A 26,892-nucleotide genomic window follows, 5' to 3' on the forward strand; every position below is an offset into this window, starting at 1 on the left:
AATATGTTTGCGTAGTTTGGTCCGATTCTTGTGCCCATAGATGTACCGCTAACTTGAACATAATGTGTCCCATCAAATTCGAAATTGTTAAGTTCAAGAATGAGCTTAAGCAACGTAGCTAACGTAGATGCAGAAACTGGTTTGTTGGCGTCGCAATCGTTGTACGCGCAGATAACTGCCTCGATGCCATCTGAGTGAGGGATATTAGTATACAGTGACGTGACATCTAACGTAATGAGAAACGAATTTTGAGGAACCTGTAGGTCAACAATATCTGATAGAAAGTGATTGGTATCTTTAATGTAAGAAGAAAAGCTGGATGGAATGGTGTTGATGAGGCCATCTACATAACGGGAAAGGTTCTCAGTCACTGTTCCAATTCCAGAAATTATCGGTCTACCGGGATTATCTCTCTTATGAATTTTGGGAAGAAGGTAAAACCTGCCAGCTACTGGGCTCAACTGTATGAGGGATTTCAGAGTGCCATAGCTTATTTCTTTATCATTAAAGAGCGCAGTCAAGGTATCACGAACAATATCTTTGAACTCGTTTGTTGGGTCATGATCTTTCCGCTTGTAATATGATGCATCACTGAGCTGCCTATGGCCTTCGCTGATATATTTGCTTCTGTCCATTACAACAATGGCGCCTCCTTTATCTGCAGGTTTTATAATTATGTCATTACGACCAGCGAGGGATTCAATTGCTTGTTGCTCTCTGTCAGTAAGGTTGCGGTGCAATGGTGTACGTTCTTTATATGCCTGCATGACATCGCGTTGCACAGCTCTGATATAAAGGTCCAGACATTTGTCTCTTTGGGAGGGGGGTGTCCAATGCTTGTAAGATGGCAATGATGAGCTTTCGGTATTGTGAGCCGAGGACCGATCATAAAAGTACTCACGGAGGCGCATGTTACGTTCGAAATTGTGAAGATCCTTCACCAACTGAAATTCACTATAGCCTCCTGTAGCAGGGCAAAAATTAAGTCCTCGAGATAACACACTACGTTCCTCAATTGATAGATCGTAACATGACAAATTTATAATGTTATCCTGTCCAGAAGATTTACTTTCCAGCTAGGGCTCGCGCATTTCAGCTGTAGTTAGAATGTTTCCTCGTCGGGAGCATTCCTTTTTTTCTAAGTTGTCACGCGTGACCTTCTTTGACTTTTTAGCATCCAGCTCGGCTAACTTCTGTGACCGATATAATTCGAGAGTTTTTAATTCTTCAGTCGTAAACTGAGATGATTGCACAAGCTGTTTTTCCTGATTCCGCAGACCTTTTTCTGATGATTCATAATGGCTAATAAGTATGCTGGTTAGTTCAACAGACGCCCGATTTAAGGTGTTGTGCCACCTTGACAGGTTTTTCTTTGACATCTCTGATGTGGCCGGCTGCAGTTTTAGTTGTAAACCTTTAGGAGCACTTGTTGCCGCGACATACATTCTAAGCATAGAAATGTGCGATTCACAACGAGTCCGTTTTTCTATAACCTTCCTGGTCCTTAAAAAATTCATTGAGCCAACAGATAAAGTACTCTCACTTAGCTGGCGTTGTGTTAGTCAGTTGGTTCCTCTCGTGGTTGTGCCCCTGTTCCGGAGTCCGTAGCGTGGTTGAGACGGCGAAAGTGATGCAGCGACCGCAGGTGGCGGTAGGCAAGACGTAGGCTGTGTAGATTGAGACTTGTTCATGTGGGCGCGCGATGCTTTCGAGGTGACGTTCTCTGCTACGGAAGGCTTGCTCGTCATGGTGAAGGTTGCTGTCGGCGCGGTGTTGTTTCTTGAGTTCGGCTGTGCTGTAGGATGACTGGGTGCTGAAGGTCGCCCAGCTCGATCCACTCGATGCGGAGAGTCGTCATTCGTTGATGAATCGCACCAGGCAGCTGATGTCGCATCCACCGGTCTCCTGAAGCACAGGCGGCGGATGTGGCTTGCAAGCAACGACACACCCTCGAAGCTCATATGAAGGCCGTCTGCTGCGAGGACGCGTGTGGGTGGTAACCATTCGATTTCATGATCGAGGTAGCAAACTAGCCGGGAATAGCGGCAAAAATTCCGAAGCATGTTGTTGAACACTGATGCTTCTCTGTTGCAGCGTCGGACGAATGTCAGGTTAGAGTTCCTTTGTCGACGGTTTCCACTTCTAGGCAGTATCAGCGTGGCGTAAATTCGCCGAATTTCTGGGCGGTATTTTGCAATGCTTTCAAGTAGATCGCGGTACTTTGCAAACGCCTCGTGTCCCGTGATTTACTAACCTCGTCTAAAACCGTGATTTACTAACCTCATCTAAAACCACGTGTTCACATCATGAAGGCTGTCATCCCTGCAACAAACCGCGTTGCAAAGTGTGCGCGCACATGACGACATCTAAAACAGTTTCAAGTACATCGTCCAGTTTTTCTTTAAAGATAAATGGGAACTACACGTGTGATAGTATCAACGTCATCTATCTTCTCGAGTGTTCAACTTGCGGTGCTCAGTACATAGGTCAAACGGAGACAAGTTTCAGAATTCGTTTTAATAATCACCGTGCACATGCCGTAAGCCTCCCTAATCTACCGCTGTCGAAGCACGTCAGTATGCCTGGCCATGGTTTCGACAAAATTAGGGCCACGATTATTCAGTCCGGTTTTAAGACAAATCACGATAGGGAAGTGAGGGAATCCTTCTTGATCCACAAATTTAACACCATTCGTTCAGGTATCAATGAAAACGTAGGAAAGCTCACCTGCCTCGCACTATAACAACACGACTTCTTAGATTAGTAAAATATTTTAGTGTATATTAAATTGTATATTAGTCAACCGTGGTTTCTTTACTTCTGAGCTCTTTTACATGTCCTGCCAACCATACTGTGCCCCACGTATCGATGCGCAGGGAAATTTGAAACTTTTATATCCATGCACCCGTCACATGTCAGTCATGTCAACACAAGGTTCTGACAGATTACCATTTTTTACTTTGATTGTCCTAGCTGCTATACCGAGAGTTCATCACGTGAGCCTATAAAAGCGGCTGCATTGTATCATACCTACTTACTCTGACGAAGGCCGTGCCACGGCCGAAACGTTAGTAAATACGATCCTTTTCCTTTGTGCTATCTTCAAGTTATTTCAATATATATATATATATATATATATATATATATATATATATATATATATATATATATATATATATGGCCGCCTACGAGCGTAGAGAGAGAGAGAGAGATAATTAGATTTATAGGTACGGTCAAGGTCACCCAAGTTCGATAATAAATGGTTCGCATTTAAAAACATCAAGGACACAATGGTATTCGAACCCGGGTCCACTGCGTGCCAGCTCAGTAATATACCACAGAGCCACGCCGGCGCTTGAAACACGTTTCGACACTGGCCTTGGGCAGGCTTGATCTCGGGAAAGGAATCGTGGTAATATGAGCACTAAAACGTTATTGAACATCAAACAAACAACCAGATGTCACACAATGCGAATTGCGTAAAGAGTGGGTCATTCATTGATCCAACGCATTACAAAAGCTTGGGCTTGTTCACCTATTATAAGTGTAGCGCATACCCACTTCAAGGGTATGCGCTACAGTCATTGTAGTCAGCGACTGCATACAAATATTGCACAATGTTCGTAGCAGGTGTGTAGCGCGAACCATGCTTCTCCGAAGAATGATGAAGGATAGAATAGTGAATGCGAGCATACTACGAAATGGTATGATTATTTATGGCTTAGTTTGTACCCACTAAGTGTGCTAGAAACAGCCACTCAAGGAGGGTTAGGGCTCTGAAAGGCCGCCCTTCGTGCTTTCACTGTGGCAGTGCTGCTGTTCCGCGCAGGCCTGATATTTTTTATTACTGTTTACCAGCTGGTAACTAAACTCACACACTTTTCACAATTTCAGTCATTCCAAAATATTTTTGTCGCTCTATACATATATTTTTTGTAAAGAGAATTTCACTGGACAAACTTTGGCATGTCGCAATGCGTGCTTTATTTTTTTTTCAAACTGAAAAAAGCTTTCTTACCGAGACATGTGAGAAAGAACCAATTTCGCCTGGTAACGAAAAAGCTAGAACAAGTGGGCATGCACCGGCCAGTCTGACTTTCACATACACGACCTCATTTTGAGCCCAATAAATACCTGACCCTATCCTGCACCTCATGAACTGTACACTTTTTTTGAAAGGCAAACACATTTCTTTCTTCCCAATATCTTTGTCGAATTTTCGGTCCACCACTCAGAAAATGCGTTAAAACTTATTGAATGCACCAAAAACAACCATAATGATTGGTTATGTGCTTTAGGCTCACGTACAGGAAAACCGATGATTGTATCTTAAAACCGCGCGTTTTCGTTGCGTGTCTTTCTTTGCAGACGTGTGCTCTTGTCCAGCCTTTAAAATTACTTTATTCTTTCAACAGCCCTGCTTACACGCGTTGTTTGCAGCCCTGTCTTGACGGTAGATTTGACCTGTAAGTGCTAAATTCATGGTATGAATGCATGATTTGACAAGGCACATCCTAGAGAAGATACCGCGTATCTATTCCTGCACAATTCTGAAATAGCCTGATGTATAGTGGAGAAGGGATTTTAATGACAGAAGAATACACAACCGGCACCTGTGTTTGATCGCAGGTGCAGTGTTAAGTCGAGCAACTGCAACTGGTTGCCATGGGCAACCTCATGTATTAACTTAAGACCCATTCCTTATTTTCTAAACATATTGTAAATATTTCTAACATTACAGCCTTGCATGCCTTTTTCTGAGATAATTAAAACTTACCATCAAATCGAAAATCGTTTTGCGGCAAAGTAAGCAATTCTTCATGAATATTTCTGTCTACTCTGGCCAAGAAACTACCGCTGAGAGCAGGGGCTATTTTTTATCCAACGCAGACCCCAGAATTCTGGACAAATATTTCAGTCTGCCATTGAATAAAGGCACATTTTAAATAAAAAAACCGAAATTAAAAACATTCCAAAAAATTACCACAGTCTCGTATCATTCATTTGAATGTGGCTGTTATTGATATGCCTAAACGAATAACGTTAATTCAAACAGTTCATCTGGCATGGTAAACGCAGTCTTTATCGGACTCGTGCATAAGAATCTGCGAATAATTAGAGTGCGTCAAGATTGGAAAAGTACTCGACACTTTGTCAAAGGCGGCGTTTACCCTGTAAAGTTTTCTCACGGTGTCGTGACGGCGACAAAGGGAGCAGGCTGTAGACCGAAGGTCCAACTGCTTATTCGGCTGAATTTGTGGTCGTTTAACGAAAAGTCAGAACACAGTGTTACAAAATGACACTGATAGCACCGAACAGGGCATCAGCCGTTGATGAACTGACAAGCGATGACGCGTCCCGGTATTTATACATGTGCGTCAAATATTCCTGTGTTATCGCTAGCGGCGACGTGGGTTTCAGAAGAATCAGTAATGTTCCCGTTGTGGGCGTAATTGCGTCGGAAGGTTCTATGATTATCCCGGTGGTCCTTTCGTCAATAGGCATGGTTGCCAGGGCAGCGTAATGCGGCGATAAGGAAACGTTAGAAAAAAAATGTGGTAGTGTCGACAACGTCTTAATGCCAGACATTGGTAGATGTCCTTACGAGCAATTTCGTGTAGTTCTATGTAATCAATATGGAGTCGCATCGGGGCATTCATTTTTTAAATAGCACAACAGGAGAAGACCATGTGCTTGTGGAAGGCCTGATGAAGCTGCGCGCGAGCATATCGTTGACTTGTTCTTCTATGTTCTTGCGTTCAGAAGCTGACAAATGTTAAGGGCGAATGACACGAGATCTGTTGGTGCAGGTACGGTGAGAAGCCACTGCCGTTCGATCCAAGGCCACCGGAACAAACGCCAAAACAAGTTTTATATTTCGCTATATAGTGAGCAAAGGACCAGCTCGTGTTTTATTGGCATTTGTGAAAAATGTGGTCCTGAGAGCCGACGATGAACCGTCCGATGGCATATACTTTGAGTGTGACGAAGCAGATGAACCAGTGATAGACTACACACACCGCTGCTAGAAATAGTGGTCCCCTCCGGCAGCAGTACTGGTTCTGGCGTCGTGTTGTAGGCGGTGATGCTTGCATAACCGCGTGATAACCACATTGGGCAAAATGCGGCGGTGATGCCTCGACAAATGCAGTGCTGGCAAAGAACGCTAACTGCATCACCGTCTAGAATGTATCATGACTTCATCGTAAGATGATGTTCTTGTTAGGGAGACTGGGAAAACTCGGAGCCGTGACAAAGTTAGGCGGCAAAATGTCGGGAGCAGAAGGAAGCTCAGTGTCCGTAATACAAATGAAAGGTCGACCACACGAAATGCTGTCCAGGTATGATCTGCTCATATAACATGAGCCGCGCGACCTCACTTTTGCATAGATCTTTCTCATCTGCATATATATATATATATATATATATATATATATATATATATATATATATATATATATATTACTTGTATCTTCTCAAGTGGGGAACTCAGGTAAAAGCAATAGTAGAAGCCGTTGTTGGGCTAGTTGGTGCATGTCAACTTCGCACCAAATTCACAAAAACACAGAGGAATAAAACAGATCGACAGCACGGGCACTCACTCACATCTGTTTATTTTTTGAGAAACGAGGCCATGATGAACCTACTTCACGTTAACACAATTATTTATTTTATTTATTTGTTTAGTAATACTGCCAAACCTCATAGAGGGTCGAAACACATAAGACATACATAACGAATATACAATGCTCATAAAGTTTCTTATTATTATTGTCGCAATATTATCGGGCCGTCCCTTACTTAATCAGGCTTGTGGACACATGCTCTCTGTATAACTTGCTTCTGACATATACAGATAAGTGGCTTTTCACTAACCTAATTATAACACCATTTGTTTATGTTATAGACCTCCAAAATTTTCCGTACTTACTTATTCTTACTTCTTGCCAGGATCCGTATCTGCGTGAGGTATTGTGTTTCCAAAACAAGTACCATGCGTTAAATGCGCACTGTCTTTATTATTTTGCATCAGAGCATGTTTTCTTGTTCGATCATTGACGCAGCTCCCCGTGTGCCCAATATAGCTCTTCCCACCCCGATACGGGTATTTCTTAAGCCACTCCAGTGGCGCACTTCCTGAACCGCCGCCCATGCTTCTCTTTCCAGCCTTTCTGCTGTTGAGCACGACTTCAATTGAGGGCACAACTTCGCCAGTTTAGGGCGGCAAACACCAGCAGTACACTATGCCTACTCGCCACCTTTCTTACATTTTGTGTAACCTTATGAATAAAAGGTAGCACCTCCGGCTGTTATTCATGCTTTCGTGCTTCAGACAAGCCTTTTTTTTTTACCTTCTGCAGAAGACATTGGGTTGTGGAACCGCATACAAAATTGAGAAAGGGAATGTAACTCACAAGAGTGGAGCTTGGACTAGTTGGTGCGTAGTCATATTTGCAAAACGTTTCAGCGCGCGAACAAAGAAAAAAAGGACAGGGTAGGTAGAAAGAGCGCTGCTAGCGCTCTTTCTGTCTACCCTGTCTTTTTTTCTTTGTTCGAGCGCTGAAACATCTTGCAAATATGAGCAAGGAAACCTGGCCTCCTCCAATCGATCTAATTCTGCATTCAAACTAGACTGTATCAGACGCGGGCACAAATTTCAAAGTGCGGACACCAGGGAAAGCATTGCTATGCCCCTGTTAACAGTTGTCGAGTGGACACAATCAAAGGGTAAAACTTCTTTCTTCGCATTGTGGGAAAAAGAACAGCAGACGTGATTGCCATAATAAGTTAGTTTCAAGTATTAAAACTGCAGGACCGCAATGTCAGGCAGCTCATGCGCAAAAAAAAAAGCTTTGACAACTCAAGTGAAAAATTTCTAAAACCTTTTTAACCATTACTTCGGTCATACAACCCCCCGTTTTTTTAATTAAATCGGGAAGTCGCCTAGGAATATAAAAACTTTAAAAGCCATTGCATCGCTAAAGATAAATCTTTGTCAGCCTGTAAAAGGAAAATGTTCCACAGCAAAGGAGCAACGAAAGACTAGATACAAATTCCTTGCCACTGTCGATAAATGTTACCCTGATTCGACAGAAAGATGAAGGCAAGACAGGCTTCCACCAATATTAAAAACCTATCTGCAAGCATGCCTATTCAACCTTCAAAGCCAATAGTTCCATGCTCATCAATACAAGTCACCAATACAGCATCAGCCGGAACTGAATAAAAATTTATCCTCAATGCCTACTGAAAAAGAAAAAAACCACTATTATTGCTACCCTGCAGACACTCTATCAGATCTTTAGACGTGTTGATAAAAAAGGCATCACTAACCCTAAGCCAACTTTTTGTCAGAAAGCAGCTGACGTTTCTTTGCTACGATTATTTTTGACTGACGATCGCCTTAAACGGAATGCTCGGTTTGTGCGTATTTGCTCGAAGAAAGTATCTGGCACCTCCCTTTTGCTTTTATCTATTTATTTTGCCAAATAATCAAGCACATGCCTTTTATATAGCTTTAACACCCTATCCAGCCTTGTCCCCGTAAAGGGCAAGGCTGAAGAAGCTGTTATAAAGAATTTGAGTCTGCAAAAAGTAATGTGGCTAGGGCCAAGGGGAGAAATTGAAGCTATGTAAAAAAGATTATCAAATAATAGGTAGGCAAAAGAAAAAAGGCGAATGTCTGACGGGAACGGGACAACCTCTCGGCGCAAGAAATGCATTCGCATATTCTTACGATTCCCTTCCGGGAAATGGGACATTTTTTTACTTGTAGATTCTGCCTGAGTCAGCTTTGTGAGACGAGAGAAGAGGAGGAAAGCGACAGTTGAGACGAGATGCAAGCATGCGGCACGAAACGCGAGACACGAGCATGCGCAGTGGAGGTGCCACCGAGGCCGCATCCGCGACGTCGTGCAAATAAGAAATGCTCGGCATAAAAAGAAGCCTTAAATTTACAGTCACCGTTCACTTGCATCTATTACTCGTAACCTACCATCTGTACGCGCACTTTTAAGCGAACCAACAAGCTCGACAAGTGTTACTCCTCCGAGTTGGTAATTGAGGCATAAATACGACCACAAACAGGGTTTAAAGACTTACAAAGAAGGTTCAGTCTAAATGGAGGGCGACGCAGCAAGCGACGAAAATAAAAATAATGGGAGTAACCTTAAGAGACAAAAGAGAGCAGAGTGGATCAGGGAACGAACCACGGTTAAGGATACCATAGTTGAAGTTAAGAATAAGAAATAGACATGGGCCGGGTCGGATAACCGCTGCTCATTAAGGATAACTGACTTGATTACCAGAGAAGGCAGGCGGGCTAGGGGGAGGCAGAGAGCTAGGTGGGAAGATGAGATTACGAAGTTTGCAGGTATTATGTGGCAGCATCAAGCACAGAACCGAGTTAACTGGTGATACATGGGAGAGGCCTTTGTCCTGCAGTAGATGTAGCCAGGCTGATGATGATGATGCTGCTGCTGCTGCTGCTGCTGCTGATGATGATGATGATGACGAAAAGTACAACCACTTTTAAGGCACTGGAATCGAACTTTCGCTCAGCAATATTTTATTTTTTTGCAGGAGGCAAGATGCCAGTTACACTGACGCCAGACAATGCCTCTGCTACGCTTAAGGTAGCTGCTTTGGCTGCGCTGGTCGCAGTCGGCTGGGTGGAGCTGAAGCCTAGAACTACGCGGATCATCGGCCACACGCGAGGAGTCACACTTCTTGACCTCGCACATTTTGTAAGCTAGTGAGATCTTTGACTTTGTCTAATTATCGATCTTCTACTTTTTCACCAAAACGCATGCTCGAAACCATCACCTACTTGCCCAACCTGATGATTCAGAGCAATTCAGTTTGGCATTAAAAATATGAGGCGAATACGCAATGGCTGATGAGGCCTTCCTACAAAACAGACGAACGGTTTAGCCTAACCCTAAATATTTATTTGTATTTATCATGGTGATTACTCTCTGCAAACTCTATTCATACTAAAATTTTACCGTTTGACGTGCCTGTGTATATGAATGCACCGAATTGCTCAACGATGCTCTAGTGTCACACTCAAGCGAATGAAGAAAGGAAGTGGAAATATAAGGGCTAATTGTTTTTTTTGTGTTAGACACAATACTAGTGAGAACCCCACACAGTGATGCCAAGCAATGTATTGGGGGTGTTATCGGCAATCATTGTATTGTAACTATGAAGAAATAAAAGTCGACTAAAAAACAACTTGTCACGGGCAGAAACCGAACCTACGACCTGAAATAATGCATCCGATGCTCTGCCAACTAAGTTACTGCAACGGCCATTTTTCCGTCCCTTTTTTTTGGGTAAGCACGTGCAATTAAACGTGGGAGCGTCAGTAAGCGCTGATAGTAGCTATTAGGGCGAGTGTGGAACACTCGCTTTTTCGTCTTTGTTTGGCGTCCAATATCACAGATCTTTTTACAAGCTAGCGGTGGCGCACACCCGCTTTAGAGAGGGTATGTGCTACCAGTGGCTACTGTAAAAAAAATTACTCCGAGGTCAGAGTAAAACGCTTGTCTCCTACCCCTCGCCCCCCCCCCCCCCCCTATTCGGAGCAATTTTTGCTCCGGTCATCCGGAGGAAAATTTTTGCTCCGGCTGGCCGGATGAATTGCGTGCCGCACCCGGAGTACATTTAAAAGCTATTTCACTCCGGCCGGCCGACTGGAGTAATTGCGTGGCGACGCCGCAGCGCTTTTTACTCGAATTTTCCTCCGGCTGGCCCGATTGACAAGGTGGCACCTCCGGCTCATTTTTTGCGGGTTTTTCACTGAGGCTATCCGGAGCTTTTGTGTCGGAACTCCGGAGTATTTTGCAAATGTACTTAATTTGTCCAGACAGAATGCCAGTAACGTGGACTAGTACTTTTTAGAGTGTTTGCTTCGCTCCTCATTTATTGTATGTTGATTGTTTCACGCGTTGGTTAGATGAAGAAAGTCCCTATTCTAATATAAGCACTGCAGAGGAACTGTGTAATATTTTCCACACAGCTGTAGCAGATTGAATTTAAGTAAACACTTGAGTTTATTTTTTAAGTAATTAAAAATAAAATGCTGATTCTGGATAATTACACAGCAATCAGGAGAATGAGACATGAATAAAACATGCAAAAAGCCACCAAAATATAAACACAAAAAGACATATCAAATGAAATGAACAGCACTCAAGTTCAAAACGCAGCGCTTCAAAATTACCCTACAATGCTGCAAAACGATGCACTACAAACAAAAAACGCCTGGCCACCGAGAACAACTCTTCACCATCCCTAAAGGAACATCCAATAAATTCATTGATGACGCAAGAGTTGAGCTGATTGCTTACTACATATTTAGAAAAAAAATATTTATACATGAGAAGGGTAAGTAATGCGAGAGGCATGGGAACTCAGCCACGGTCATTATAAAGTCTGCGAGTCTATGAGAAGAAGCAACTTCTAAACACACACACACACACACACACACACACACACACACACACACACACACACACACACACACACACACACACACACACACACACACACACACAAACACACACGCACACGCACGCACGCACGCACCCGCACACACACACACACACACACACACACACACACGCACACACACGTACGCACGCACGCACACACCCACACCCCCCCCCACACACACACACCCACACACACACACACGCACCCACACACACACACGCACACACACGCACACTCACACACACACACGCACACACACACACCCACACACACACACGCACGCACGCACACACACGCACACACACACACACACACACACACACACACACACCTACAAACACACATCAGAATTCAATATGAAAAAGTTCAAAACTGGTCAAAGTTCTCTATATATTTCTAAATCGATAGCTCTATCTTTGCTGAAACATCCAAAAGAAATCTTGGACTAAAATGACCTTATTTCAGTACTCTTGTAGACGGCATCAGCAATACCCCTCCCGATAATTTCCTAATTTTATCAAATATTAATTTTGAATAATACAGTCACGGTTTTGTGTGTGCTCATCGTCATACTTCTAGCAAAATCAGTCCTTACAGTATGCATGATTGCGGCCGGTCTTAAAGGAAAGCTCATTTTCATCTCCTTTGTAAATTATTTTCGAGAGAAGTTGGCATTGTTTTATTTTTAAGCTGCACTGACTCCTCTGTTTTGATACTTGTCATTGGGAACATTTTTCAAAGATGAGCATGTATTTCTTCAAGACGGACAGCTTAAAGTACAAACTAAGAAAAGTTCATTACAACGAAAACAGAAAAATAGCTAATAAAAGGCACAAACATTACGCCACTTAAGCCAACTGAATTTTCATTGAAATAAGGGAAGGCCGACCACTTTACTCAACTGAAAGATCCATGCACACGGTCGGAGGCAGCAGAAAGTGATGCATGTGCGAGTGTCATGACCAGCGTCCCTGGCTTGAAGAAATGCTCTTTTCCCTTCTTCTGTTCACAAGCCAGTGTTGTTGAATTTCTCAGGTCAAAACTACGTTGCAGCTTTGTTTGCACTCCAATATACCGCAAAAAAAAAAAAAAACTGCAGTCAAAGCCCCAGCAGCACGAATGAAAAGAAAAACAAAACGCAGCAGCAAGGATAGTAATCTCTCCTATTATTAACACGGAAAATACGGCTAGTTTTTCGAAAGGGTGCCTTCTCTTTTCTTTCTTTCTCTCTTTCTTTCACTACAATGTCCCCTTCATCTTAGAATGTTGAACTAGGCTGTCAGATGGCTTAACTCTACTACCCCCTCCCCCTTTCACAGAAACGTCGAGCGCTGCATTACTCGTCCTGCCAAGCGAATCCTCTTCTTTTTTTCTGCATTCCTTGTCTCTAGTGACGTCAATTTGTTTCGCCCCTCGTTTTTTTCCTGAAAGCACCACAACCCGCGAAGAGCCTAGTACACTTGGTCATTAATATCTCAGATACTGTTTATGCAACCAAAATAATATTTTCACAAGTATGAGGGCGTGTATACATTCTAGAAGTCTGTACAAGTTACAATGCCTCACCTCAATTCATAACATTTATAAAGAATTAACACTGATTTCTTTATTCAAGTTTTATTAGTTGAGCTTACATATATCCTGGCATATATTGATTTTGAAAGCCGACAAACGTTTATGTGTACCGTTTATGTGTACTGACAAGGCCAGAAATATTCTTTAACTAGTTAGGTTCACCTATGACGATTATTAACGTTTGATAGAATCAACCTAAAGCTAATAAACTTTCTATTGTTGAATATCTACTCAGTGCTCCAAATATTACACTCACATTATTCTACTTACCCGAGGTATTATGGCGTTACTGCTGCGCTAAACAGGACGAGTACAAGAAAGTGCACAGCCACAAGCGCTTGTGGTGTTCATTTTTTTGCGCTACGTTTATGCCATAATGAATCAGTACCAACTCGCTCCACTCTTCCTTTTGCTTTACCGAAGTTATATTAAGAAAAAAAACAAGTAGTCCAAACAACGCATTATCAGAAATCTGCTGATTTTTCACTAATGTCTTGTAAAAAAGCCAAGTATTGATCCAATGTTTGGTTTATCAACGCAACATTATCACATTTTAGAACTTAGAACGGTGGGGCTGGTAGCTGTCATGGCTACCAGCCCCGCCGTGGTGGTCTAGTGGCTAAAGTACCCGAATGCTGACCCGCAGGTGGCGGGCTCCAATCCCGGGTGCGGCGGCTGCATTGCCGATGGAGGCAGAAATGCTGTAGGCCCGTGTGCTCAGATTCGGGTGCACGTTAAGGAACCCCAGGTGGTCAAAATTTCTGGAGCTCTCCACTACAGCATCTCTCATAATCATATGATGGTTTTGGGACGTTAAACCCCACATATCATCATCATCATCATCATCATCATCATCATCATCATCATCATCATCATCATCATCATCCTTTCTACCGGTGGCGCCAACTCCCCTCCTTTGAAACTCGTACTTTTTTCACTGTCCGGGCCTTTGCCAGAGCCCATTTTGCGACTGCAGCGCGAAAGCTAAGACGACTTTTAAACTCCAGCTCTAGTGAATGACCGGTCCTTTTATACACGTTTTTGCAATGCACCGTAAAATAACGAATCGACATTAATACGGCTCGTATGCCCCCTGGTGCAGTCAACGCAGTAGCAGCGGATGGTCTGATGAGAAAACATAATCTTTGTCTGGCGCAGGTGTGACTGCTTGGTAGTAGAGGAGCGCATTGTCAAGCTGATGAATATCGATTGAAATGTAGGCTTTACTATTCCAAAACCACCATATAATAAGATACGCCTTTTTAGAGGGCTTCGGAAATTTGGACCACTTAGAGTTTTTTAACAAGCACAATCTGAGCACACGGGCATCGAACATTTTCGCCTCCATCGAAAATGCAGTCGCCGCAGCTGGGATTCAATGCCAGAAGCTGAGTTCATAATTTTGGCGCTGCCAGTAACTTCACACTCGTAGTTTTGTGCGTAATGATGAGTGATTAAATAAATGCGAACCATTTCGTTGCAGATTCTGGCGTATCTATCTATCTATCTATCTATCTATCTATCTATCTATCTATCTATCTATCTATCTATCTATCTATCTATCTATCTATCTATCTATCTATCTATCTGTATGTCTGTCTGTCTATTTATCTATCTATCTATTTATCTGCCTGCCTGCCTGCCTGCCTGCCTGCCTGTCTGTCTGTCTGTCTGTCTGTCTGTCTGTTTGTCTGTCTGTCTGTCTGTCTGTCTGTCTATTTATATCGTCTACGACTACAACTTTGTGCTCTCTAGAACGCTTAGTCCATTTTATTCATACAAAACGGTATGGTATAACGTGACTCTATGAGGAATATATATAACTGGTAAAATGACGAAAATCATAAATAACTTCTCATGAACGCTATGGTATAGACGCCATGCATCTGGTTGGTGCACCGGTCTGCTTAACTTGATATAATGAAAATTTCCATGATGAGATATTCCTGTATGACTGACATAAATGACAGGTGCTAATATAAAAATCATCAAATTAATGTAGTGTAAACATGATTTATATGTCACGCTAACCGTTGTGCTCTGGCCTGCGTTTCACTACCTTGGTTTGTAAGGAAGGTATTGCATGTTCTGGCTATATATTATTATTATTATTATTATTATTATTATTATTATTATTATTGTTGTAAATTATTATTATTAATATTACTATCCCTGCAGCCCTTATAGCATTCTAAAGGGAAGAGCAGAGAAAAATACACACAAGTATAGAAAATATATAGTCTTGAACACGTTATATAAAGCGGCATCATGAATCGAAAGGAAAAAATACTTTTTTCTGTACAGTTCAGCATGGTTTTAAGCCTGATCTGTCATGTGTTAAAACACTGTGCGAATTATCTCCCGTTGTTTCAAGTTAATATTGCTACATGCATGTGTATTGACATTATAGGGGGCGACGCGCGTGTGTGCCTGACGAGGAAGACGAGGGGTTGTCTCGGCTCGATCGCTGGTGAACCGGGCACGCCATTACCGCTGGTTTGGAATATATTTCATCCCCAGCCTCGTCGTTACGGCGTCTCTTCTTTTCCGTAACATATTTGGTGGAGGTGGAACGTTCCCCGTCTTCACCACGAAGCTTCGCAGTGGCCGCACCATTCAGTCTCCAGCCATGGCTACCAATGACAACAGCCTGCCAGCGTCTCCATCTGTAGCTCCAGCCACCACATACCTGACGATGCCCACACCCCGTGATCCAGGTACATTCTCCGCACAACCTGGGCTCGACGTCGACTACTGGCTCCGTATGTACGAGCGTGTTAGCCACACACACAGATGGGACCCTACCATGATGCTCGCCAACGTAATATTTTACTTGGATGGCACCCCACGGGTCTGGTTCGACGCCCATGAGACCGAGCTCACCAGCTGGGATACCTTCAAAGAGCGACTACGGGACATCTTTGGGGACCCGTCCGGTCGCCAAATGGAAGCGCGAAAAGAACTCGCCACTCGTGTGCAGTCGTCAACAGAGTCGTATGTCTCGTACATACAGGATGTGCTCGCGTTGTGCCGAAAAGTCGACGAGCAAATGACAGAGAGTGACAAGGTGGGCCACATACTTAAGGGCATAGCGGACGACGCCTTCAATTTGCTCGTCTACAATAATGTCACGACCGTAGATATGACGATCAAGGAATGCCGTCGCTTCGAAATGGCCAAAAGCCGCCGTGTTCTGCCTCAATTTACGCGGCTACCAAACACGGCTGTTACATCCACTTGCACCGATCTCGGTGCCGCACCACCCATGCAGGACAACGTGACACGAATAGTTCGACGGGAGCTTGAGGCGTCAAGTCCGGCACCATTTCCTTCACATCCGCTCGACCATGGCGCCGCAGAAACGCCTCCGCCGGTCTCCGTTATTCAAGCCGTCGTGAGGCAGGAAATTGCAAAGCTTGGTTTTCCTGTGGCCTGCTTTGTCTCCCGACACGTCTCCAGACCAGACACGTCTCCAGACAAATACACCACGCCATGACTTACACTTTATTCCGCGATCCCGCAATCCGGCGGAATGGAGAACTGCAGACGACAAGCCGATCTGCTTCCGCTGCCACCGAGTTGGCCATATCTCCCGCTACTGCCGCAGCACTTGGACGCCCTCCAACTGGAGCCAATTTTCCTCTAATCGACCATACGAGGACTCCTGTCGGTATTCGCCCAGTCGTCTGTACCCTTCTTCCGACATCCCCAACAGCCGCTCCACTGCTCGTTCACCGCCACCTCAACGTCGCCGTTCCCCATCGCCCCAACCACGCCGCTATCCGTCGCCGGTCAACTGTGGATCCTCTCGGACGGAAAACTAGATCATGCAGCTCCGGGAGGTAGTGCTGCATCGCTTGCGAATGATCCAAATCCTCCATTGACGCTCCCCACTGATACGAACTTGATTAAGGTGTATGTGGACGGTATTTCTTTGACGGCGTTAGTCGATACCGGAGCTCAAGTGTCTATAATGAGTGCTCATCTGTGTCGCCTGCTCAAAAAAGTCCTCACGCCTGCAGCAACTAAAGCCCTCCGTGTCACTGATGGTGGAACTGTGGCCATCACTGGAATGTGTACCGCTCGTGTTAGTATTGCCGGCCGCCATGTTCCCGTTTTATTTACGGTGCTTGAAAATTGCCCCCACGACCTAATCTTCGGCATGGACTTCCTATCGACGCATTCTGCCCTCATCGATTGTGCCGCCGGTACTCTCTGCCTAGAACTTCCTCTTCTCCCGGATTCTCACCCTGAACTCCCAAACAGCTTGTGCTCCACTGACTTCTTCCGGATACCGCCTAAAGCTCTCACATTCATCGAATTGGCAACACCCTCTCCCGTGCTCGACGGTGATTATGTCGTGACGCCGATTACTGATGTTCTGCTGGCGCGTGACATTACTGTCCCACACTCTGTCGTAAGCGTGGTCTCTAACCGAACATATTTACCTCTTATCAATTTCGGTTTCATAAAACAAGTGCTACCCCAAGGAATTTCGGTCGCCACACTAAGGACCTTAATTGACGACCACGTCACCTGTTTTACGGCAGACGTATGTCCCGAGCACCCACATCACTCGCAGGATGTCACGTGCCTCGATTCGACCTTACGCTCCATGATCGCCCCGGACCTCAAACCTGAGAAGTCAACCGCGCTATGCCGCCTTCTGGCTTCATACCGCGACATATTCGACGTCGACCACCGTCCACTCGGCCAGACTTCACTCGTCAAGCACCGCGCAGGTGATTCCCATCCCATTCATCGGCGACCATACCGGGTGTCTGCCACCGAGCGTAAAATAATTCACCAAGAAGTCACCAAGATGTTAGCCAAAGGAATTATTGAACCCTATCGAGCCCACGGGCGTCCCCCGTTGTGCTCGTTAAAAAGAAAGATGGCACGTGGCGCTTCTGCGTGGATTACCGTCATCTGAATAGAATCACGAAAAAGGACGTTTACCCTTTACCCCTCATCGATGACGCTCTCGATTGTCTCCACGGCGCCCGATACTTTTCCACAATAGACCTACGTTCCGGCTACTGGCAGATTGCTGTCGACGAAAAAGACCAAGAGAAGACCGCATTTGTAACTCCAGACGGCCTATATCAGTTCAAGGTTATGCCATTTGGGCTATGCAACGCCCCAGCCACGTTCGAGCGCATGATGGACTCTCTGCTACAAGGGTTCAAATGGTCAACATGTCTTTGTTATCTTGACGATGTCGTTGTATATTCCCCAACATTTGAGACCCACCTTCAGCGTTTGTCAGCTATTCTCGACATATTCCGCACTGCAGGCCTCCAATTGAACTTGTCGAAGTGCCGCTTCGGACGCCGACAAATTACAGTGTTGGGCCACCTTGTCGATGCCTCTGGTGTGCAGCCTGACCCCGAGAAAATTCGTGCAGTTACCAGTTTTCCTGTACCCCAGTCAGCCAAAGACGTCCGGAGTTTTGTATTACTTTGCTCCTATTTTAGAAGGTTTGTGAAAGATTTCGCAACCATCGCTCGACCCCTCACGGAGCTTCTAAAGAAAGACGTCACATTTACGTGGGGTACCGACTAAGCTGCTGCTTTCTCTCACCTAATCACGCTACTGACGACTCCACCCATATTGGCTCACTTTGACCCATTCGCTCCGACGGAAGTTCGAACCGATGCTAGTGGTCACGGAATCGGAGCCGTGTTAGCCCAGCGCCAACGGGGACACGACCGAGTTGTCGCCTACGCTAGCCGCCTCCTCACAGCTGCTGAGCGCAACTATTCTATTACGGAGCGTGAATGTCTTGCCCTTGTTTGGGCAGTCTCAAAGTTTCGCCCATATTTATATGGCACTAATTTCTCTGTGATAACTGACCATCATGCGCTATGTTGGCTTACGTCACTGAAGGATCCTACTGGCCGGCTCGGGCGCTGGGCTCTGCGACTTCAAGAGTATACCTTTACGGTGACGTACAAGTCCGGACGCCTACATCAGGACGCAGACTGCCTGTCACGCTACCCGGTCGCTGAGTCGAGCACTAAGCATGACACCGACACCGAGCCTTACGTCTTTTCCCTTTCACAAATGACATGCATCGGTGACGAGCAGCGCTATGATGCGTCCTTGCGTGCTATCATTCAGTGCCTCGAATCACCATCTTCCAGTCAGTCCTATCGCTCGTTCGTGCTCCACGATGGGGTATTATACCGCCAAAGTTTTGAGCCGGATAGACCGGCTCTGCTGCTTGTCATTCCGAAACACCTTCGCTCGGAAGTTCTACATGAACTTCATGACATTCCGACTGCTGGACACCTTGGTGTGTCACGCACTTACGACCGAATACGCCGACGCTTCTACTGGCCAGGGCTTGCACGCTCAGTCAGAAGGTACGTTGCGGCTTGTGAGAAATGTCAGCGCCGTAAAACGCCATCGACACTTCCCGCCGGACGCCTTCAACCACTTGATATTCCGTCAGAACCTTTCCTCCGCGTTTGCTTGGACCTACTTGGCCCTTTTCCCTTGTCTTCCTCGGGTAACAAGTGGATAGCCGTGGCCACCGACTACGCCACGCGTTATGCCATCACACGAGCTCTCCCAACAAGCTGCGCCACAGATGTCGCCGACTTCCTCCTCAAGGACGGTATTTTGCAACACGGAGCCCCACGGCAGCTGCTTACAGACCGTGGCCGCACCTTTTTGTCGAAGGTCATAGCCGACATCTTGCAGTCCTGTAAAACGAGACACAAGCTGACTACGTCATACCACCCGCAAACCAATGGACTAACGGAGCGCCTGAATCGAACTCTTACAGACATGCTCGCTAAGTATGTTTCTACCAACCACACCGACTGGGATCTCGCGTTGCCGTACGTCGCATTTGCCTACAATTCTTCGCGCCACGACACTGCCGGCTACTCTCCATTTTTTCTGCTGTTTGGCCGAGAACCAACATTGCCTCTAGACACCGTCATACCGTCCCCTGGAGTACCGACCAGTGAATATGCCATGGACGCTATCACTCGGGCCGCTCACGCACGCGAAATCACCCGTACTCGCCTTCTGACCTCTCAAGAGAAGCAACGGCGCTTGTATGACCAACGACACCGCGACGTACACTTTCCACCTGGTTCTTTGGTACTGCTCTGGTCTCCGACCCGTCAAGTTGGCTTGTCAGAGAAGCTGCTTACCCGCTACACAGGCCCATACCGAGTCCTTCGTGTGGTTACGCCTGTAACATATGAAATTGGTCCTGCCACCCCGTTGCCTTCATGTGCCCAACAGGCTACCGATATTGTACATGTTGCACGCTTGAAGCCCTACAACTCTCCTAGTGACGTTGACATCTAAATGCGCCGAAACGGCGCTTGCGCCGCCGGGGGTTATGCTACATGCATGTGTATTGACATTATAGGGGGCGACGCGCGTGTGTGCCTGACGAGGAAGACGAGGGGTTGTCTCGGCTCGATCGCTGGTGAACCGGGCACGCCATTACCGCTGGTTTGGAATATATTTCATCCCCAGCCTCGTCGTTACGGCGTCTCTTCTTTTCCGTAACAATATGATAAAACTTATCAAGTGTATTCGGTATTTCCAGACTTTCAGAAACACTGTTTCACATGCTCTTTCAATACATATACTAACTTTTTTTAGGTCTAACTGCATCTCTTCTTGGTTGGTTGAGGGATTGTTTAACTTCTCAAAAACAGTCCCCCAGAATGAATTATTTTTCTTGCCTATACATAGATCTAACTTCCCGGATGTTACAGGGTTCGGTGTTGGGTCTTTTACTCTTTATGGTCCATAATATTAATTTATCAGGGACGCTAACATTGAACGTGAGGCTGTACATAGAGTGTCATGTCATTTCATTGTGATCATCATGATATTGCTCATCATCATCATCATCATCATCATCATCAGCCTGACTTCGTCCACTGCAGGAAAAAGGCTTCTCCCACGTCCCGCCAGTCAACTCGATCCTGTGCTTGTTGCTGCCCATTTATACCTTTAAACATCTTAATCTCATCTGCCAACCTAACCTTCTGTCTCCCCCTAACCGGCTTGCCTTCTCTGGGAATCCAGTTGGTTACCCTAATGACCAGCGGTTATCGTGCCTACGCGCTACATGACCAGCCCATGTTCATTTCCTCTTCTTGAACTCAACTGTGACCCTTCCGGTTTGTTCCCTAATCCACTCTGCTGTCTTGTTGTCTTTTGAGGTTAAATCTGTCATTTTTCTTTCCTTTGCTTGCTGCGTCGTCTTCAATTTTAGCTGAACCCTTTTTGTATATTTCCAGGTTTCTGCTCTGTAGCCAAGTACCGGCAAGATGCAGCTGTTATATAACTTCGTCTTAAGAGATAGTCCATGGCAATCTACCTGTCATGATTTGGGAGTGCTTCCCAAATGTGCTCAACTTCATGCTTATTCTTCTAGTTATTTAATCTCGTGGTTTGGCTCTGTGGTTATGACCTGTTCTAAGTAGACATACTTTTTTACAACTCCGAGTGCACTATTACCAACACTGGAAAAAAAATGTTTCTTCTAAAAGGCTGTAAGGCAGGTGAACGCATTAAAAGCACCCATATAAACACCCTTTTAACACTCCGAATCAAAATTTTCAAGTGTTCGGAAATGAGGCACCCTCAAAACACCCATTTGCATCTTTAATTGGGTGTGTTATGAACAAGGCTACAAATGACTGATATGTGAAGTTTAACGTCTGAAAACCACCATATGACTATGAGAGACGCCGTAGTGAAGGGCTCCGGAAATTTCCACCACCTGGGGTTCTTTAACAATCACCCAAATCTGCGCACACGGGCCTACCAGGCTACAAATGCGCGACATTTTCAGGTAGCTTTACTTATATTGTTAGTATACATTAAACATCTTTATACTAGCAAGGCTCCTACTACTAGCTGCTTGCGGGTCTAGTAATAAATCGAAGCAGGAAGTTTTTGATTGATTGATATCTGGGGTTTAACGTCCCAAAACCACCACATGATTATGAGAGACGCCGTACTGGAGGGCTCCGGAAATTTAGACCACCTGGGGTTTTTTAACGTGCACCCAATTCTGAGCACATGGGCGTACAACATTTACGCCTTCATCGGAAATGCAGCCGCCGCAGCCGGGATTCATTACCACGACCGGCGGGTCAGCAGCCGAGTACCTTGGCCACTAGACCACCGCGGCGGGGTGTGGCCCTGATAATATACTGAGCGTATTCCTACGAAGATATGCTTTATCTCTAGCGAAGTTTTTGGTGATTAGTGTTTTTTGTTGTCTTCCCAACTGCCTAGTGACTGGAGAACAGCCCGCGTTGTACCCATCTTTAAAAAGGGAGAGCGCTTAGCTCTAAGAAGTTTCCATCTAATCTCACGAACTTCTCAATGTGACAAAATAATCAAGCACATCTACTATAACATGTGAAGTTTCTTGAATAACACCCTACAATAAAGGGGTACAGACACAAAAACTATGGCCTCACGATTTCCTGCAACAATACGTTGCTGGAGACCTGTTATTCATTACACGACACCATTTGCTGCAGCACACGACACATAAATAATTACAGGCCCCTCATTATCGATCTGTTTCACTTACGGTTTGAGAGAGTTTGAAAACTGGGTGCAACTGTCACCACCTAGTGGGTGCAGCTCTTGAACATGTCAGCACACAGAACTGTGACGCACTTCCACATGGTCCACATCAAGAATTACTTTTAAATAGAAAACGGGACTGGAATGTCACCAAACACAAACCTTTCTAAGCGTGCGCCACGGCCTCGCACTCGCAACCAGCCACCGAGAATTCCAGACTTCAGCTAGTAATGAGGCAAAAGAAAAATTGCGGATATGTCGAAGTCATAACTTGTTTTATTGACCGCAACGTGGTGACGTGAGGAATGTAGGGGGTCACCTCAGGATGACGTCGGAGGCTGTCTATAGCACTATAGAGTCGGTCGCTCACGCAAACTTTAAAATTAGGTCGAATTCCTTCCAAGTCAATTCGCTGGTTGATATCTTGCAGATGATATACGCATGTTCACGAGAATCGACCCCAGAGACTATCTCAGCCCCGAAACTTTGTGTCAGTAAACCTTTAACCAAGTACCAACATAATTTTCGGAAAGAATTATCTACCGTCACTCGTCTCGTCACACTATTTCACTCTCTTGCTATAAGCATCGATAGACACGGTACGATAGATATGGTCTTAGATTTCTGCAAAGCCTTCAATAAAGTTCCCCGCAGTAAACACATTTCCAAACTTAGAACAATAGTTATACCAAAAATATTTGTTCGTTGGATTTCTGTTTAATTAAATAATCGTGAACAGTACGTTGATGTAGGGGGCCAATATTCGGACTGTCTTCCGGTCACATGAGGCGTACCACAGGGCAGTGTGTTAGGCCCTTTGCTTTTTCTATTGCATATCAATAATGTTGTTGATATTATTCACCCAAGTGTAGAAATAAGATTATTTGCAGATGATTGTGCTTTCTTCAAAGAAATAGTTCAACTAATGATTACAAGGACCTTATCACTAGACTTTGCTATATATTTGAATCGTACAACAAATAAGGATTGTGTCTCTACGTAAGCAAACGTGTATGCCTTCCAGTGACTGGCAAAAAGAATCCACTACTATACGCATATTTATTAGTATCTTCATCATTGCAGCAAGTAAACTACTACAAATACCTTGGTGAGACACTGATTTCTAACTTATTCTGCAATATCTATATTGATAATGTTTTTTCATTTGATTGTCGCAAACTATGTCTTCTTAAACATAAACTTAGATGTGCTCCTACGACTCTTTTGTTACACTGCCTTTGTGCTACCGAAATTAGAGTACGCGAACATAGTATGGAGCCCTTATACAAAACGCATTATAAACACTTAAGCATATCCAAAGAAAAGCTGTTAGATCTATATTCAAGAAGTACTCCAAGTTAGACTCGCCTCAGTTATAAAGCTAGCAAGCAACATTACCTTATTCCTGACGTGAACACAAAAAGTTAGACTAGAATTTCTTCAACTTTTGAACAAAAGGCTAGCTCTAGACCCATCCATGTATTTGACACCACTGAATAGCAGGCCAATTCGACACAACCACCCAAAAGACATGACCCCATGTGCCGCTTGCACCGACCCACTTAAGTTTTTGTACTTCCAAAGAAGCATTCGTGAATGCAACTGCCTTACTTGTGATGAATGAATCACCTTACTAGACAACGTTCTTCACCCTTTATTGTTTCAGTGCTACAATGGCTATTTTGTACATGTATGTATTTTATTTTATGTGTATCTGTAATAACTACCCTGGTTAGACCTTGAGTCTGCAGGTTTCAATAAATAAATAAATATATAGCTAAATTATACATTCACCCAATACCCTCACCACTATACGACGCATTTACTCCAGCTTGTCTTGTGGGAAGATGTGGGCGGATTTTTGTTGCATCTCGTGTTTCGAAGTATGCCTTGGAAACGCGGGCAGCCAGGCCGCACTATGGAGGACAGAAAGGCGTTCACCACCAAGCAGGTACGCTTATTCCAAGCACACTTACGTGCGTTCTATTACCGCTACTTGCCGTGGCACAGCTAAAACGCAAGGTGTTTTGTCGGAGAAGTTTGGACCGGACGTGGTGGATGACCTGCAACAAACCGTACAGAAAATTCATCCTTCATGCTGGAACAAATAAAGAGGGATCTCCAGGAAAAGATGCTTAATATTGAAATGAGCACGTCGACGATTAATCGGCTACTCGATGGTCATAGCTATTCGGTGAAGCTGCCGATCCACAGGCCAGTATATCGCAATCGCGCCGACGTGAAGCAACTGCGGCGCCGATATGCCCAGTGGCTTCAGAGCAAGGGAACTACACTAACACGAAACTACATCGATGAGACAAACTTCTACGTATGGTTCTCGAGCAGTTTCGGGAGGGCGAAATGAGGTGCCCCAGCGTGCCGTTTGTCAACTAGCGCGAAGGGGGCGAATGTAAATGTTATAGCCTGCATGTCAGTGAATGGCATTCTTCATTGGGCAATTGTGGACAAGGTCCACTGGGCTGTCTTCAACGACTTTCTCGCAGAAGTGTCGAGAAAACCTTCTCAGCAGGAACCGAGAATACAGGCAGTGTTCCTATTTGACAACGCACCAGCGCACCACCGCGCCGAACAGGCTGTCCTCGCGGCAAGCCACAACACCGTCAAGAGGCTAGCACCGTACAGCCCACTTTCAAACCAATTGAGGAGCTTTTCTTAAAGTTCAGTCAGGTGTGGCGGGCTTTCTAAGCGAGCGAATGGATGATCTCCTGATGATACCGGGAGGGTTCTCCAAGAAACATCGCCATGCTCTGCTGGTGGAGGCCGCGGGGCGCTCTATGCAGCACATCCAGTGTGTGGACTGTGCCGCTTATGATAGGCAGAATTACACTTTCTTACAAGCGGCGCTCGACTGCCTTGAAATGTAAAACACTGCTCAGCAGCACAATTAAGATTGCGTGTTTATGAAAACTGATTTGCCTGTATAATATTAACTTTAGTTTTACACGCACTTGCCCCGGTTCTCTTTCATCACTCATTTCATAACCGGTTCAACATGCTCGACGTTACAAGAAGAACGAATATTTCTTAAGGTCGGGTGGGTATTTTAACCAGGCGTCGTCTTCGCTTTGTCATTGCGATAATACGCCAGGTAAGTCATAACACTGTATATACATACTCAAGCATAGGACGCATGATCTGCCTGTTTCAAAACATACTACAAAAAATTTCCACCACTCCTTCAGCTCAAATATTTTGTGATCTGGTTATCCTGTGAAACAAATCTGTTGGCAGTCGCCGTGCTTGAGATACATACTAATGCTCTAAGTGACCAGCTGTTGATGCGCCGTTGAACGCTGTGCCTGACTCGTGCCTTTCTTTAAACCTTCTATGCCACGCTGTTTCTTTTAGGTTAGTGTGCTTGGAATAAGCGTGCCTGTTTGGTAGTGAACACCTGTCTGTTCACTCTAGTGCGGCCTGGCTGCCCGCGTTTCCAAGGCATACTTAGAAGCACGAGAAGTAACAAAAACGCCACCCACATCTTTCCACACGATGGGCTGTAGTGAAAGCATCGCAGAGTAGTGATGGTATCGGGAGAATGTTGCGTATTTGAGTATGGTTTGAAATTGCTTATTTTTATTTCCCCTTTAATATTCTTATTTGATGAATGACGGAGAAGCGTTGCTTTCAACGAGAGGTTGTACGCTAATGTTGGGTCGTATTTCACTATTGCTTGAGAGTACTGTTGCTTTCAACGCATCTATTCGTGTCAAGAAAAGCGTCAAGTCACGCAAAAGCCATGTAAATACGCTCCTGACTAAATTTTAAACGCGTGCTTCAGTGCCTCCATATACGGGTTGGCCGGTGAACGACTGTGCAGCACGAGCACTCAGTTTTTTGTTAGGAGACGCTGCCTGCGACAGCCTTCAAGTTATTACTCTCTCAGTGACGTTTGGTGTGATATGCATGAAGGCAGGTTAGAGTGTGGTTGCGTGGGTCTCAGGCGTGATGACGTCACGCGAGTCGCAAGTGATCAGGTTACTACGCCGAGTAAAAGCGTTGAAGTGGACATCCTCTCAAAGCCGTTTTGTTTGATATGCATAAAGTCAGGTTAGACATTGCGTGTGTAAGTGATAGGCGGGATGACGTCACCTAAGTTACTAGTAATCAGGTCATAAAACAGAGTGGTAAGTATCACGTTATTGCTCTCTGAAAGACGTTTCCATTATTATATATGAAGGCAGGTTAGAGAGTGCTTGCGTGAGTGCCAGACGT

At 44.9% G+C, this 26,892-nt stretch overlaps 1 protein-coding gene across 1 annotated transcript in view; it reads left to right on the plus strand.

Annotated features, from left to right (window-relative positions):
• LOC119163043 (ATP-binding cassette sub-family C member 2) overlaps positions 1-26,892 on the plus strand; it is a 796,039-nt gene that overhangs the window by 28,821 nt on the left and 740,326 nt on the right. Inside the window, exon 2 of the mRNA XM_037414979.2 lies at positions 9,583-9,746. Within this exon, the coding sequence (XP_037270876.2) occupies positions 9,591-9,746 (156 nt within the window). The 5' untranslated portion in view covers positions 9,583-9,590. The remainder of the gene's footprint in view (positions 1-9,582; positions 9,747-26,892) is intronic.

This window comes from Rhipicephalus microplus, chromosome 9 (genome assembly GCF_043290135.1).
Source record: "Rhipicephalus microplus isolate Deutch F79 chromosome 9, USDA_Rmic, whole genome shotgun sequence".
In the NCBI taxonomy this organism is placed as follows: Eukaryota; Metazoa; Arthropoda; class Arachnida; order Ixodida; family Ixodidae; genus Rhipicephalus; species Rhipicephalus microplus.